We start from the raw sequence: 17,597 nt of genomic DNA, 5'->3' as shown, positions 1-17,597 counted from the left end.
AGTAAAACATAATAATAAATAATAGTAGAAAATTGTATAAACAGTAAGCAAAAAAAAAAAAGGGTGGAGAATAAGAAATACAAATAAAACTATACAGAGTCTAAGTCAAGGCTATAAAGTGTCTTAAGGTCTTAAGTAGCAGTGCAGCCCAAGCAGACAATATAGGAACTGCTTTTTTTTTTTTAATTTTTAAAAAATAATTCATGATTTTGATGTTTTTTTTCCAAATCGTAGATTTATTCCACGGGCCGGATTGGACCTCCCGGTGGGCCGGTATCGGCCCGCAGGCCGTGCGTTTGCCAGCCCTGCTCCAGACTTCCAATCCCACCATCTGTCTACCAATATCTTCACTCTCCCCTCTCTGTCCATGACTCAACCATCTCACTCTGGACACTCTGACCTTCTCTCCGAAAAATCGAAACTGCTGCAGACGTTCGCGGTCTGATTTGCTAACTGGAGGCGGCTTCAAACGCCGCCACGCACTCGTACAAGGCTGCGGCGTGCAGGTCCTTGGCTTCCCCATCATTTCATCTTTACAAACACTTTAAGTAGCCACATCGCTTTTATTTCCTTTTTTATGGGGTAAATATGTATATGGCGCTTTTAGATGATACCTTTTTTTTATTACCGATGGTCCTCACTTAATCACATATTCTGTTCACGACGACTTTGAGTTAAGACGGGATTTACGACAAAATTAAAATACGCGCAGAATGCTCTGGCAGCGGAGTTGTGAGTGTGTACGTATAATAAATATAAACAAAGAAAGAAAAAAGGTAAAATAGTACAGTACAAATGGCCTGGTGGTACAGTAGAAACGATTTTCTGCTTAACTACCAAACCATTTCCCAATTTTGGGATCAATAAAGTACATTTCATCTCAATTTAGGAGTTTTCCACTCGGTTGATTTTTTGCTTTGTGGTTAAAAAAATGGAAAACTTTCCAAACCAGCATCTTTGAGGTGAATACACTAAATAAAACCAATTGATTTATTTCTCTTTTACCATGTGTAATTATTATTATTAGTAGTAGTACTCATGATCTGTTATTTATAAAGTACATATTTCTTATTTAAAAACGCATAACAAAACCAGGATGTTGTTATTGTTATTGGGCAATATGGTCACATAAAAGAAAAATTAAAAATAAACAATGCTTTTCAATTTCAATTTATATTAAAAAGATAAAGCAAATAAAAACCAATAAAAAAAAAACTAAACAAATAAAATACATTTCAATTTCAACTTAATTTAAAAAAATGCAAAAAAAAAAAACATTTAAACATTTTTTTCAAGCAAATTGAGTTATGAGCTTGATCAAGCTGATAGTGTATTCACTAAGTTAGCGCGAGCACCAAATGAAAATCTTGGTCCCACCTTCAAGGTAAATACACTTAATTAAACATCTTTATTTACATTCCCTTTTACGATGTATTATCATTTTTATGTTATTTGTTATGAATGAAGTACAAATTTTCCCTTATATAAAAACTTGTAACCAAGCCGGGGGGGGGGTTGGAACAGATCAATAGCATTTGAATCTAATTTGATAAACCAGCAAAAAGAATTATGAGCTCCTTCATGGAACCCACGTGACTCCGAAGCCAAGGTTTAATTGTACTTGCACTCGCAGTACTTCAGTACTGGTAGTGCTTGCATGAGCAGTACTTAAGTGCTGGTCGTACATGCACAAGTAGTACTTAAGTACTGGTAGCGCTTGCATGAGCAGTACTTCGGTACTGGTAGCACTTGCACTAGCAATACTTAAGTACTGGTAGCGCCTGCATGAGCAGTACCTCGGTACTGGTAGTGCTTGCTGATAGAGCAGGTACTTCTAGCACAAGCAGTACTCCATTACTAGTAGTGCTTGTGTGACCAGTACTTAAGTGCTGGTAGTACTTACACTCGCAGTACTTAAGTACTGGTAGCACTTGCACAAGCAGTACTTCATTACTAGTAATACTTGCACAAGCAGTACTCCATTACTAGTAGTGCTTGGATGAGCAGTACTTAAGTGCTGGTAGTACTTGCACTAGCAGTACTTAAGTACTGGTAGCGCTTGCATGAGCAGTACTTTCGGTATTGGTCGTGCTTGCAGATTAAGCAGGTAGTTCTTGCACAAGCAGTACTTCATTACTCGTAGTACTTGCGCAAGCAGTACTTTGGCACTGGTAGCGATTGCACGAGCAGTACTGCAGTGCTGTTAGCGCTTGCATGGGCAGTACTTCAGTACTGGTAGTACTTGCATGAGCAGTACTTCAGAGCTCTTTGTGAGAAACCATCTGGCAGGTCAGAGGAGCTGCAGACGTCCCAACTCTGCAAAGCTCTCGACTGGCATAACGGCCAATCAGAGGGTCCGCAGCGGGTCAGGTGATGCTGTGGAAAAGGTCACTAAGATGGATTTTCAAAAACAACAAAAGCAGAGAAGTGGGGAGAGAGAGCGAGAGAGGAGATCAGGGAAAGAGGTCCAGGTACCTTCTGCTTGTTGCCGAGGCCCGGGCTGGTCGGGGTGGAGGTGGGGGAATGCTTGGAAATCGGGGTGGAGATCTGGCTGCTGGAGCCGGTCCCGTTGGCTGGGAGGAGGAGGGATGGAAAAAAAAAAAAAAAAAAAAAAAAAAAAAAGCGGAGAAAGGAAGGCACACAAGAGTAGCTTGGATTAGAAAGCGCGTGGTGGAGGTCCACGCTGGAGACGGCTCGGACTTGGCCGGCGCGCAGAAGGACGCCGCCGGCCCGGGTCTAGGCGTCCGACGCGCTGTGTGTTTGCGCCCCCGTTGCTAGGAGTCCCTCCGGCTGACTTTTGTGTTTATATCTAAGAGCGGTGCTATTTGGTGGAGCGGCGAGAGCTTTGGAGGAGATGAAAGGAGGCCTGGAGACAATGAGCCAGATGGCCGGCGCGAGTTTCCAGCCAGAGAAGCGCTGGAAAGTACTGGCGTGGAGAAAACAAAGCTTCAACTTCTTCTCGCTCGCAAAGCCAGGCCATTAAACACTCTTACAAATGTGGAGCAGAACTAAACACCAAACTGCAAAAAGAGTTCATCTCATCACCTCACCATCTTAGCACCGTATATAAAAGCGTTCATAAATATATATTCTGCTTAATCTCAAGTCCAAACAAAATCAATAACACTGTCTGGTTTCACCCAAACAATTTAAACCCCAAAACCTGGTGCTGAGGGGGTTCACAACCCCATCTATGGAAGCCTCCTTCAGCCATCCACCTGAAGGATCACCTCCTGGAGATTTAGAAAAACTGCTTTGCATATTCATCTTCTCCTTGCTGCCTTCATCTTCACCATCCCCTCCTCTGTCCATGTCCAAACCATCTCAGTCCTAACATCCACCACATTTTGTCCCTCTGCTGGACTCATTCCCGATCCTCTCCGTCCTCCTCGCCTCCAAAGAGGAACCTCCACACCTTCATCTCTGCTGCCTCTGGACTGTTGGACCTCATCTCCAACCCCTTGCCGAAGCTAACCTCCATCCCTCTCTTTTCCAGAGCATACCTCCAGCTCTCCAGATGTTCCTCCACCTGCTCCCTGCTCACAAACACATCACAATGTCATCTGCAAACAACAAACCCAGCCTGCAGTGCACCAAAGTAGAATGCTACACTCCAGAAGAGCTTCATCTAGGTATGTTCTTGTTCCAGAAGACACCGTAAGTGGTCTGACGTCTCAAAGGTTGTTTTTTTTTTCCTTTTTTTGGAAGGGGGTTCCACCAAACTGTCGCTTTCGCGTTTTTTGGCTCCTCCTTCGTTTGCGCCTCGTGTTGACGGTTCCCAGGCTGCTTAAACCCTTGGATACCAAACACGAGGCGTCCATCTCGTCATTGAGCGAGGGGGTCGGGGAGGTTCGACGTCCAGCTGTCGGAGACACTCTGCATTTAAATCCACATTAATAAAAATATCAAATTTCCCCGAATCACCCTTGAAAGAATTCTTTTAAATGACAGAAATTAAACGTTCATATCCTCATGTGTTTTCCTGATTCGCTTCTCCTTTTCTATGCTAATTTTTAAAAGCCCGAATCTGCTTTGTTGGGAGGGTGGAGGACGCTCATTATCATTCATGAGCAGTTAATCCAGTTAACACAGGCGACCTCTCAGGTACTGCAGATGTTACTTAACGCCGCCGAGCGTGACGGCCGGCCATCTGCCGGACGCCACCCTCACCCATCGATAAAATTCCCCGGACCACCAGAAGACCGCGACGATGGGGAATGGAATTTTACGGTGGCGTCAACAACCAATAGATGAGCTACGGCTAAACCGGAAACCTGGTGGACAAACAAGTCGCCAGAGCGATACTGGCGGCGGTTTGGATGAACGGGAAAGAATTGAGTTGTAGTTTTGTAACTAGAGTCAGGCTTTCGATGCTAGCAGCTTTTAGATGATCATTTTCACAAGTCTTTTCAAGGTCTTCTGATGTTTGGCTAGCAAAGTGAGCGGTTTGCGCTGGTTAGCGGCGGGAACGCCATGAATCCAAGATGGCGGGGAGCCACTTATCGCGCCTGTTTAATTTGTTAAATCTTTTTTGAAAGTTCCTGCAACATCGGCGGGTGAGTTTCGGAGGTCTTACTCGACTCGGCCGGAGACTTGCAGCGTTTTATCGGACCGGGACTCTTCACCGATCCGCGCTGGGCTTTGGGTCCCTTCATCACCCTGCACTCTGCAATGACACACACACACACACACATACACACACACACACACACACACACACACACACACATTTAGAAGTTGCCCCGCCCCCTCCTGGCGAGCAGGTCGTTGCTCGTCTCTCTGCAAGGTCCTTGGTTCGATTCCCGCAGGAGGCCTTTCTGTGGGGAGTCTCCAGGTTCCTCTCAAAGTCCAACATCATGCAGGGGGTTCGGTGGAGACGAGCAGCAAAGGAAGGAGTGAACGGTCGTATATTTCCATACGACAGGGTGAAGGGCTGTGCAGGATGCCTGAATGAGTGAGTGAACGGTATGATGTGGACGTTCACATGAGAGGGTGAACGGTTGTATATCTTCATGATGGCTGAATGAGAGGGTGAATAGTTGCATGTCTGAGTGTGAATGGCTTTATGTCTAAATATGACATGTGAATGAGAGGGTGAATGGTTGCATGTCTGTGTAAATGACAGGATGAACGGTTGCATGTCTATATGTGTTGAATGAGAGGGTGAACGGTTGAATATTTTTATATGACATGAATGTGAGGGTGAACTGTCTAACTGTCTGTCTATATGTGTGAATGACTGTCTCAATAGGACATGTGAATGACAGGATGAATGGTTGCACGTCTATATCGTGTGAATGATTGTATATCTCTATATAATGGGTGAATGGCTGTATGTCTCACTATAACATGTAAATGACAGGATGAACGGTTGTATGTCTATATGTGTGAATGACTATGTCTCGATAGGACATGTGAATGACAGGGTGACTGGTTGTACGTCTATATTGTGTGAATGATTGTATATCTCTATATAATGGGTGAATGGCTGTATGTCTCACTATAACATGTAAATGACAGGATGAACGGTTGTATGTCTATATGTGTTGAATGAGAGGGTGAACTGTCTGTCTATATGTGTGAATGACTATGTCTCAATATGACGTGTGAATGAGAGGGTGAACGGTTGTATATCTCCATGACGTGTGAATGAGAGCATGAATAGTTGCATGTCTGTGAGTGTGAATGGCTTCATGTCTAAAAATGACATGTGAATGAGAGGGTGAATGGTTGCACGTCTATATTGTGTGAATGATTGTACATCGCTTTATAATGGGTGAATGGCTGTATGTCTCTGTGTTGAGTGAGAGGGTGAATGGTTGAATATTTTCATACAACGTGAATGAGAGGGTGAACTGTCTAACTGTCTGTCTATATGTGTGAATGACTGTGTCTCAATATGATGTGTGAATGAGAGGGTGAATAGTTGCATGTCTGAGTGTGAATGGCTTCATGTCTCGATACGACATGTGAATGACAGGATGAATGGTTGCACATCTATATTATGTGAATGAGTGTATATCTCTAGTGGGTGAACGGTTGTCTGCCTATATGTGTGAATGACTATGTCCCTATAGGACATGTGAATGACAGGGTGAATGGTTGCACATCTATATTGTGTGAATGATTGTTTATCTCTATATAATGGGTGAATGGCTGTATGTCTCACTATGACATGTAAATGGCAGGATGAACGGTTGTATGTCTATCTGTGGTGAATGAGAGGGTGAATGGTTGAATATTTTTATACAACATGAATGAGAGGGTGAACGGCTGTCTGTCTATATGTGTGAATGACTATGTCTCATTACATTACATTACATTGCATTTGGCAGACGCTTTTATCCAAAGCAACTTACAATAGAGGACATAGGGACTGCAAATACACTTGCAAATATACGATGCACAGGAAATATACAGAACAGTAAGCATGTCTCAATATGACGTGTGAATGACAGGGTGACTGTTGCACGTCTATATTGTGTGAATGATTGTATATCTCTATATAGTGGGTGAACGGTTGCATGTCTCAATATGTGTAAATGACAGGGTGAGCGGTTGAATGTCTATATGTGTTGAATGGGAGGGTGAATGGTTGAATATTTTTATTTGAAGTGAATGAGAGGGTGAACAGTTGCACGTCTCAAACTGGCTCCTGAGTGCAGGTCTAGATTCTGAATGAATGAATGAATGAATGAAGCATTTCTGTATATCTCACAATAGATATGGATAAAACAAACAATAGCAAAATTACATTTATAGCAAATCACAGAGGAATAGGAGTGTCTGAGCACAAACGGTGCACGTGACGTCCCCCAAGGCTGACGTCGGAGCCCATTCATGTTTAGCGTTGTATATATTTGCATATATTGTTTGATTCGATTCGGTCTTTCAAACTCATCTTCATCACCCCGAGGGTTTGTTGTAATAGTGTTTACACTGGAAATCGCTGCTTTCCGCCAGGAATAAAGCCGCCTTATGTCTCTCGCTTAAATTTCATTTTCAGCCGGTACGACTGAAATCTTTAAAAAAATTTGATGGAAAGGAAAGCACCAACCAATACCTTCAAATCCCTTTTCACTTTCTCACCTGCTATTCCTTAACAACTGTTTTTTTTTTTTTGCACAAAACTGTCCAAATAACTGCTGCTACTCTCGCTATCAAATTCAAATGACATATTCAAACATTTCAGGTTTTTATGCTGTTAAAATTCCATCATGCTTTCACCTCAATGCTATATGCATGCATTTTATACTAGTTTAATACTTATTATTTGTGCACTTTATTATTATTTTATTCATCTTTCTTTTTTTTGTAAATATTTGCAATAGTTTGGCTAGAACAGGGGTCTGCAACCCGCGGCTCTTTCATCCTTACACTGCGGCTCCGAGTGGCTTGGGAAAATAAATTATGAATATTTAATTGAAGTGTATTTTTTTGTGTTAGTTCCTTTTTTAATTTTAGTTCTAAGTTGGAAGATTATTGTGATCTTGAAATATTAGAATAAAATTATATTTATTATTGCAGATGCTGCATGCAGAAGTTCAGGAGCAGAAGTCCCATTAACCAGGTAAAATAAATATTTATGAAGATATTTTCCATATTTATTTTTTATTGTTTACTGACAGAGATTTTTTTCCCAATTTATTTTTAAAATTCCGATCAAGGCTACGCTACACGCTCTGAAAGCTTAAAGCTCAAAATGTTCAAAATGTGTTCATTCCATAAATAAAATGTAATTTTCTCTGTAGCACTTTGTGGATTGCATAAGCAACACACTTGTTTATACAAAGTGTAAAGGTAATAAAAAGCAATATATACAGTGGTACCTTTATTTTAGATGTCAAAATTATTTTCTTTAGTTAATAATTAATTTGTTAAATAATTAATGAATGAATTAATTGTTATTCAATGATTATTTTTTTCGCTCTTTGGGTGTTTAAGGTTGGGCTAGAATATCATCAACATGCTAAACAAGCAAATATAATAATTTCTGAAAAGCATGTGGAAATAGGGTTTGTTATTATGGGATATCCTCCGATGGCATCAATGTATTCTGGGTCAGTGTATTAATCAGCCCAGAAACACTCCAGACGTTTGCTCTTCCTCCCTCTGTTTGTTCCGTCTCTCATCCCTCCTTCCGACTGATGCTAATTATACTTCCTGTCCTCCCCACGTCTCCGAGGACCTTCTCACGTCTGCCTCCTCCCTCGCTCTCTCAACCTTCACACATCTCCGCCGCCCGCGAAGGTGCGTCGCCGAGGCTCAGACCGGCAGCCCGTCCGTCTACGGTTCTTCATACGAGGCATGTGGAAAAACATCTGATGGTGCGGAATCCAAACTAAGACCACGTACATGCGTTATGCCTCTATCTCATTTAATTCATCCACGTCCAGGCGTCTGGGGATTTGGGATTTCTATTTAGAGTACGTGGCCGGGGGGGGGGGTGTCCTTCATCACGTCAATAAAAGACCTTCTCATTTTGATGTTTCTCCTCTTTCTCCACCCATCACAGGGGTTCATTTCCTCCAAAACCAACAGGGTTTATTTTCTGCTTGAGCGCCTTTTTTGGTGGATTTTGGATTCTTAATAGTGTCAGACAAAAAAAAAAAAAAAACAGATGCAGGGTCGCAGGGGTTTGCCAAGAGGAAGGGATGCAGACGGTTATATGAATGCATCGCGCATCTCCGGCCTGACAAGAATTGACAGGGATCTGAGCGGAGGGACGACTGGAGCGCAATGACAAATCAGCCCTGCATCACCAGGAAGCCGGGAAAGCAAAGTGATTTTCCCGTCCCTCTGGGTGGAGAGGTGGCCGCGGGGAGCGTCCCGACCCGCCGGGGAGGATTCCTTTCCGCATTTCCTCTCCTCCTCCGCCTCTCGGCCGGCCCGAACCTGTCGCCGGGCAGATTAATGGCTCTTTTTCTTCTGCTTCTCCCTTTCTGCCGCCTGCAGATAACCGACTCCCTCGTTTCGGCTTCCCTCGCCCCTTTTCACATGCTAACGCCGGGCAAACTGAGAAACTGACATGCAACACCGGCCAGAGCTTTCTGCAAAATTTGCGCGGACATTTCTGATTTATTTATTTTAATTTTTTTTGTTTATTTAGCATTATTTTAGATTATTTTTTTTATTCATTTGTTATCCTTGTTGTCATCCTGTTTATCTGTTCCAATCCATGTTATTGTCTTTGACCTTTTAATTGTCTCTTCTTTAATATATGTATATATATATTCATACCTATTGATATTTACATTTATTATTATTGTTGCACTGCTGTGACATATGAATTCCCCCTATGGAATCGCTAAAGTCTTATATCACGCGTTCAGTATATTTTCTGTTTCATTTTGATTTTTTCTTTTTGACACCATAACTGTTAGGCTGCTGTGACAAAAGAATTTCTTATTTTTACTGGTTGAGGGTTTGAGCGGCGTTAGCCTTCACCCAAGCAATGCAAGATGGGGTTTACAGGACGATATGAACCTTTCAAGAGCGTGAAGAAAATGCTAATCTAGCAAGCATAACAAGCCTGTCAAGAATGTGTTAGCATAATCAATAATTTCCCCCGAAGGACACGTATGTCGGGGTTCTGGTGGCTGGGGGGGGGGGGGCGCAGGTCAGGAGAACCAACCGACGGCGGTTGGCTGCTCGGCAACTCCATACAGCATCTTCAGTTAGGCTAGATGTCAAAATGAAATACTAGCTTTTCATTCATTAGCTATACGGCTAATCCTGCACTGCGGGCTACATATATTCACCCTCTTGTTTGCACCTTTGGACAATGAAGGGTCTCCAAAGAACCTCCTGCATGTGTTTGGACTGTGGGAGGAACCTCACGTGGACACGTGGAGACTCCACGCAGAAAGGACCCAGCGGGAATCCAACGTTCTTGCAAACACCTCCGCCTAAAATCCTACTTTCTTGCGATTAATCTACACCAGGGGTGCTCAAGACGCAACGGTAATACTGGTAGATCGCATGACTCTTCAAAAATAGACGTCAGCCTATCGTCCATCCCATCGCTTGATTGAAATACAGGGCAGCCGGTCAGATGACATCTGACTTTTTTCCACACCGAGGTCACTGCAAATCCACAACGAAGGTGCGAAGTGCAGGAAAAAGTTACCTCAGATTTTAGCCCTCGTTTTTTCTCTTAAACTTAAGAAAGGGTATAAAATGAGTGCGTAAAAAGACAAAACTTAGGACTTTTTTTGGCATTTTCGAATCTGCCGGTTGAACATCGCAATATCGCAAGAGCGGCATTTTCGGACGGTTCGTGGAAAATACGATACGGACGTCCCGCCGAAAAGCGAGCCGAGAAAGAGAAAGGTGAAGGAACTAAAATCCCAGTTGTCCGGACAGCAGTCATTTTTCACACAACAGACTTCAAAAATGGAAGTCGCGACCGAAGCGTGGTTCCCGGTGAGTCACGTCATGGTTTACATGGTTGTACATCATTATTTTGTGTTGTGCAATAATGTCTCATGCGGTTTTGCAAAGGTGCATCAACATACATTGTAAATATAAAGAATGTTTTGCATTTTTGTTGAGGGTAGGTCATTTTGACTTGGTCATTTTATAACTATCGTAATTTCCGGACCATTGAGCGCACTTCAATATTAGCCGCACCGGCTAGCCGATCGCTATCTCGGTCTTCCTCCTGCGCACTAAAACCGCCAAAGTCGTCTTCTTCGGTGTCGGAATTGAACGGACTCAGAATTTCCCGGTCGTGACGAGGATAAACGTTTTAGCGGCGTGAAGCTCGTTAGCTCGTTAGTCCATATATTAGCCGCATTGTTGTTTACGTGAAAACAGTCGCGGCTTATCGTCCGGAAATTACGGTAGCTGGCATGCTAGAAACGTGTGAGCACCCCTGATCTGGACGTAGCCAGCTTGGTATCTAGAATATTATCGGCGGTGGCGTCGGGTTCCCTATCTGGTCACATACCTGCGACGCACACCTTCGGCGTTCCACCTGGAAGACACGTAACAACACCTGCTCCTGAACCCACCCCACAAACATCTCGCACCTTTTATCACATTTCACCGATCATCATCATCAAAGAGAAAATGAATCCGTATTCTTTTTTTTTTTCCCGTCATGATTCATTAGCTAAAATTAAATTCATCTGAATGTAAGCAGCAGCAGGAACGGTGCCATTGGGAACTACGTGATCGTGTGAAAGGCATCCGGGGTTGAGCTCACCGTTTTCGTCCAGGGAGAAGTCGTCCTGCGCGTAGCGGAATTTCTCCGGGCCGCAAGCGATGAAGACGTCGTCCTCGCCGAAGAAATCCTGAAGGCAGGTGACCTGTCCATCACGCCCAAAAAACAAACAAACAAACACAGGACTGATGAGTCACATTAAAAGATATAATATCAGATAAAAGCAATGTTTGCGCAGCGGAAGGTTGATGGCGGTTGGATTTCCGTCTCCTTGACATGCAGAAGCGTCCTTTAGCAAGACGCTGAAGCTGCTGCCGGTTCACCCAATCACACGTGGAGCTGCCATGCTAGGCGCTAACCATCGGGAGCGACCAGGGGTTCGGTGTCTCGCCCATGGGCGCTTTGGCACATCGCAGAAGCTACGTTTGACCTTTCCATGACTTCTTCTGCCAGGAGAGAAAACTCCTAGCTCACTTGAGGGGTTAGCTATGCTAATGGTGGTGTTGCGAGGTGAGGCAAAAGAGCAACTTTGGGGGATTTACCCGGATTAGAATGTGAAAAGGTGAAGCCAAACTTCTCAGAATGTGAAACATGGAAGGAAACCTGTTGGATCTCGTGACCCGAGGCTCAGGTGGAAGCCAATGATGGCGGGGAAAGGTTCAACCTCCAGGTGATCCCCAAAAGTGTCCCCACCTTACGACACCTCCGCTAGTATAGCAACCTCCTTCGACCTAATTTCTGCCAATCACCTCTTCCATCTGCGTAACAAGCTACCATGATGTGTCCGAGGAGGTTCTCGGTCATCCAGGTCCTGGTGGATCATCCTCATCAGAGAGGCTTCTTTGGTTCACCTTCAGAACTGAAGTTCTCGGATGAGCGGTGGAACATCTTCAAGTGAAAAAATTCAAGTCCAGTTGTCAAGACAAGAAGGCTATGAAAACCAAGACCCGCCAACAACCCTGACAGACATATTGGGAAACTCCACACAGGTCGTTGGAACTGAAGAAGCCTCTGGGATGAGAGGTGAAACATCCAGTTGCCAAGACTAGAAGAATTGTTGTTGCCATTTTTTGCTGAAAAAGGCACACCAGAGGATACTTGGGAGGAACCACCTCACCAAGAAGCTGCTGATGTCCTTTTCTTTCTCAGGAGACTCAGGTCTTTCAACGTTTCTTTATCACGCGCCAATGTCCAGCGTCATCTTCTACGAAGGCGGCCGACACTAACAGACTAAATCATCTCATCAGGAAGGTCAGCTCCATGCTGGGAGTTGGATTGGACTCTTTGGTGTCTAAGAGGAGGAAGCTGAAGAAGCTGCTCGGTATCAGGGACAACGACTCTCAGTCCTACCAGAGCACCTTCGGACGTAGACTGGGACCACCGACCGAAAAGAAGAGTCTATTCTTCTATGGCTGCACTGAGGAGTCCATCCTGAACTGCTGAATCTCACTGTAGTTCGCCGGCAGCACAGCAGCAGAAAGCAAACACTGCCCAAAAAGTGATGGCTCATCCTGTTCCGTCGCTTGAGGACATCGGCTACCACCTACTCCGACCGGTGCCCTCAAGATAAGGACTCCTGACCAATGATCAAACTGCTTAAAACTGTTTAAAAGTGTACACTGGGGTTATTTATGGGGATTGTGGGGGTCAAGGCCCTGGTGGTACTTTATTATACAATAGCACTTTAATTCAGGAAGCGAACTACGCGATGCTGTGGCTCCATACATAACTTTGTTGCCTTCTGGATAATTACAATAAATCTTGAATCTTAAAGGAGGGGGTTCAGGACAAATCGATGTAAAAACAAACAAATTGAAAAATCAGAGCGGACAAAATTCCAGCACAACCCTGAAGACTTGAACCTCACATACAGTCCAGTGCAATACACCCTTTTTTCAACTTTTCGCTTGTTTACTTTTCTACTTTCGACAAGATGTCATTTATATTTTTTGTCTTGTATTTTTTCTGTCTAATCTCTCTAACCCAGAGTTCTTGTTGTATTGTGTCCTGCTTTTTAAAGTCTGTTTTTGAGTCCACTGAACCTGAAAGCCGCTATCTCTAAATTTCTTTGCACTCTGCGTAACAACAATAAAAGTCTTGAACCCTTGAATTCACCATGACTTGTATGACTGAGAACCCCCACAGACAGACATGGCCGAAGTCGCCTCTCCCTCCTCCGCGAGACAGTCGTTTTTACGTGTCATGCTAATAGGTTAGCCGGCTATTAGCCCGCAACCTCACACAAAGGCGCAGAAGAAGACGGCGACGCCGAAAGTATAATGTTGCACCTTAGCTGTCAGAATAAGTGGACCTCCCTCCCCGGGGAGTTTTCCATCCACAGCAGCTGCTGACACAATATGGCCTACTTAGTGGACAGATGTCTCCGGGCCACACCTCCTCTGCTAACCCGCTAACGCCGATCTAGTTTCTCCCGAAGAAAAAAAAAAAACAAACAACAAATTGTTCACCTTTTTTGTTTGTTTTTTTTGGGGGAAAAAAGAATGCCTATCTCGCCTTTCCCTCTTGGATAAAAGCATCGGGACGTCTGCCAGGTCTTTCGAGGAGTCAAGCGCCGCGGCGCCCTTTGTGCTACGCATCCAAACTATGAGCGGCGGATAATTCTGGAGCGCCCCGCCCCGGCAGCTGCCATGGTTACCCCCTCGCTCGCCCGAAAGTGCGGTGACTCGCCGGCGTGGCATCCGGCAGCTGCGCCCTCTCGAGTCGCCCGGCGCTCCCGGATACTCCCGGGACCTTCTACCGGTTTACGGTTTTTATTGTCGCCACCAAGAGATTGATCATGAAGAGGAGAACTGATTAGGCAGATCCAGCGGACACCCAAGGGTCGAAGATAATCTCTTTAAACAGGAAGTTCCATTCGATGGCATCCGCTGACAGGAAGCCAAAAGTGGATTAAGAGTGATTCCAATTTAAAAACGAGGAAGAAGGTTCTGGTGCTTTTGCGTTCATTTCCTGGCGGAAACACGTGAAAGCCGAGGAAATTATTTGTAATTTCATCTCCATATTAAGCTTCTAACACCCGTGTTTCCTCTCACCGATCAGTCATTTCGCGTACTAACGGGTTAATCAATTAATTAACCCGAGACTGTCCCAGTGAGTGAATGGTTGGATCTGAGGGTGAAGTTTTGTGTTTATATGATGTGAGTATGTTTCTACATGACGTGTGAATGAGAGGGTGAAATTTTGTACATCTATAGAACAAGTGAGTGGTTGTATGTCTTAATATGATGTGCATAAGAGGATGAATTTTCATAGAAGTAAAATAGACCAGGAAGCAGTTTTACGCATGAAAATGTTCCCGCGGGGGCTCAAATAATAATAACTTTTGTCAGTTCACAGTATTTAAATCTGAATACAACCGTTACACTTTAAATTAGGCAATTGCAATATTAAGTGCGGCGATCAGGCGAAAGTGGAAACGGTCCTTTTTCAAAATAAGATCCGGAAGGTTTAGCGAAAATTTAAAAAGAAAGGTTTTGTTTGCGTGACAATCTACAATGTGGTCCTGCGACGGACACAAGGGGAACCCCAACTTTTCGCCCAACGACAGCTGGATGGTGAATGTAAGACAGACATTCACCCTGCGGAGGTGATAAAACCAAAAACTAGCACAAATAAGGAACAGCTCAGATGAATCCTCCCATCCAAGACCCTTTCCAATGACTTATACATTACATTCTAAATAAAATAAGATTCTCAAAGTCATAAAAGTCTTGTTGTTGGCCGACCGACCGCCTGAGCGCCTCGTATCAGATCTGGACGTCAGCCGTCCATCAGGGACATGAAGGCCGCCGGCCAATCTGCATCCACCGCCGCAAAATGTAAAAATGTCAGTTTCCCTTTGAAACGCCGCCGCCGCCGGCGGGAAAGGGCAGAACGGGCCGGGGACGTCGGATCTCCGCGACGGATTCGTAAAAGGTCAGTCGTCTGCGTCAACCGCACCTACCTGGCAACGGTTTCTACGGATAACATTAGACGGGTGTCAGAGTCCATCCGGGACTATTTACACTGCTGTTGCATGAGTAAGGGTGTAGATGTCCATGTTTCCTCCAGACTCCGGGTCCCCCCTCCCTCGCTCCCCGCCGCCCACCAAGCCCGTTCCTAATCTGCCACACCAGCTGTCGGGGCCACATGACCCCCCACCCCCCAAAAAAAACCACCGGCATACCCGACAGCGACACTACAACAACTGAATAATTCAGCTCTGCGGAGGAACAACTGACCCATCGTCCAGTGGACACCAAGTCCTGGAATCGGCGATCTGGCTCTTGGAGTGAGGAAAAGAGGGGGGGGGATTGCGAAACAGTCTCGGTCTTCACTCCTTCAGCTATGAGTCACCGCTGCAGCAACATTCAAGGACCTTTGCTTCACGCCTTCTCCGCTCCTACATCCGAGTACCGTGTCGAAACGGATAAAACGACCCCCCTTTTGGTATGTTTTTAGCCGATCCTTGTTCTCTCGGTGACTCCTGATGTCCTAAAATCAGAATCGAACTTCATCCCATCCGACGGATGTCATCCTGAAAGGCTTTTCCCGACTTCGCCTCCACGCCGCTCGTCAAACGAGCCGCTGGTCCGATCCGAATTCGCCCAGAAAACGGACGAAGCTCGCCGTCGAGAGCGGGAACAGCGAAACATCCGGTCCGCAGATCAAGGGACGGCGGGCAAGACCATCTCCTTCTGCTAAGCCACGCTTTTACCTCCAGTAGCAGGGACTTGCTAGCATTCACGAGTGCTAAAATCCATACCGTACGCGATTAATCCCCTAATCATTTCTACAGGTTGCTTTTAGAAGCAGAAGGAAGGGACAACTGCTCTTATTCTCCTGATACCAGTAGCGCTAAAAAAAAGGATCCATGCTAATAGCTGACGTGATAGAATAATTGCGTTAATATTCCTAAAGATGGCGGTTGCCAGGTGAGACGCCGCAGAAGATGAAGGACTCGGGAGAAGATATGAGGTTGCCGCCATGCACTGTTGAAGGGACGCGAGCGAGAGGCGCATCATGGGATAGCATATCTAGGGCTAACGAGCTAACGAGAAGCTTTCTCATCGCAGTTTAAAACAAATCAGCCATTTTCATGGATATTTTGGGGAATTCGTCTTCCTAACAGAGTCATGACTGGTTCTTAATTCGAGTAAATCACTGGCTGCAGCCACACCGACCGTGAATTTAAGATTAAAACAAGGGAATGATCTAATAACGCCTAATTTGGGGTTTAATAAGGTGAGAAAGGAACGCTAGGAAAAGCTTGCAAGAAAAAAAAAATGGCGGCAAACGGCCCGTGGCTCTTCCTCTGCGACCCATGGGGAAACTCCCACGCCCTTCCCTTTTTCCGTCGGCACGGCCCGATCGATACGGCCGTCCTCCTCGGGACTGGAAAATCACTCCGAAGCACAAATTTGCCGTTTTTGCCCGGCGCAGCTGAGCCCGTTTTACAGGCAGGAAAAAGGAATACAACCTGAAAATCACAACAAGATGTCGACTTCGGCAAGGCTACACATATCAATGTAAAATGGAATATCGCGGGTATTAAATCCTTAATCTTTTTATATTGAATATCGTAATAAGTCATTTTACAGTCATTCCTCCCAAAACACTCATTTCCCCTTTACTTTTTAATCACGTCATCGCAAACGAGACCCGTGATATTTTACGTTTGTACATTAAGTTTTATATCTCGCCCGGAGCTGCAGCTTCAGTCGTTTTTTTTTTTTTCGTTTTTTTTTAATGAATAACCATGAAAGTTCCTGAAATAGTAGCTGCTTTCGGAGGGGGAACGTTGTCATTTATTTCTGCATCCTCACGGGCAGTAAGGTAAACACCGCGCTGACGTGCACCTTCATCCAAGAAGACGACGACATGGAGGTGGAAGCTGAAACAACGTCCATGGAAAAATAACCGTGGACAATCAGATGGTTGAAGTGTTTTTATCTTCTCCCTGCACTGCTACCTCTTTAGCCGTTAGCTAACCCTCCGTGCAGCTTGGACCTCGCAAGAAAAAAATCAGGACCAGTGACCGCCGTAGTTTTTTTAAAAAAAGACCAGATACTTCGGCTGGAAGTATCTGGTCACGGCCGTGGATCGTGAGTTCCACCGATCACCGAGAGCCTACGAGTTCCTCTGGACCAGGGAGCTAAGAGAGAGCACCAAGATATGGACTACTTCCTGAGAGGGTTGTCCCAACGTGAAAAAGGGCTTAGAAGAGGAATTCTATGTATATTCAAAATGAGAAGAAGCATCAAGAAGCAACTTGATCGGGATTAGATGTTCGGTTAGGGGTGAAGACGCCAAGCTGGTGTTGCAGAAACATCAAGTTCCCCGATGTAAACTCTCCTCCATTTTGTCCCCGAATGTTCTCTCCGGTGTTTCCCATCGCGGAGGGGGCCAAATTTCCCGAAGGCCAACCGGC

General features: G+C 44.9%; 1 protein-coding gene across 4 annotated transcripts in view; it reads right to left on the bottom strand.

Annotated features, from left to right (window-relative positions):
• LOC147216576 (neuronal migration protein doublecortin-like) overlaps nt 1-17,597 on the bottom strand; it is a 34,626-nt gene that overhangs the window by 3,832 nt on the left and 13,197 nt on the right. The window contains exons 4-8 of one of the 4 annotated variants that reach the window (XM_086177427.1): nt 11,210-11,312; nt 10,952-10,978; nt 4,577-4,666; nt 2,476-2,573; nt 2,258-2,376 (exon numbers count right to left, since the gene is read on the bottom strand). In XM_086177427.1, coding sequence (XP_086033553.1) covers nt 2,258-2,376; nt 2,476-2,573; nt 4,577-4,666; nt 10,952-10,978; nt 11,210-11,312 — 437 coding nt within the window. The remainder of the gene's footprint in view (nt 1-2,257; nt 2,377-2,475; nt 2,574-4,576; nt 4,667-10,951; nt 10,979-11,209; nt 11,313-17,597) is intronic. The other 3 variants (XM_086177429.1, XM_086177428.1, XM_086177430.1) reach the window with 3 other exon arrangements.

The sequence above is a fragment of the Fistularia commersonii genome, chromosome 29, assembly GCF_037954325.1.
Source record: "Fistularia commersonii isolate RoL2024-O1a breed Wild chromosome 29, RoL_Fcom_v1.0, whole genome shotgun sequence".
In the NCBI taxonomy this organism is placed as follows: Eukaryota; Metazoa; Chordata; class Actinopteri; order Syngnathiformes; family Fistulariidae; genus Fistularia; species Fistularia commersonii.
Note: the sequence above shows the minus strand (reverse complement) of the source record. Positions and strands in the feature narration are given on the sequence as shown.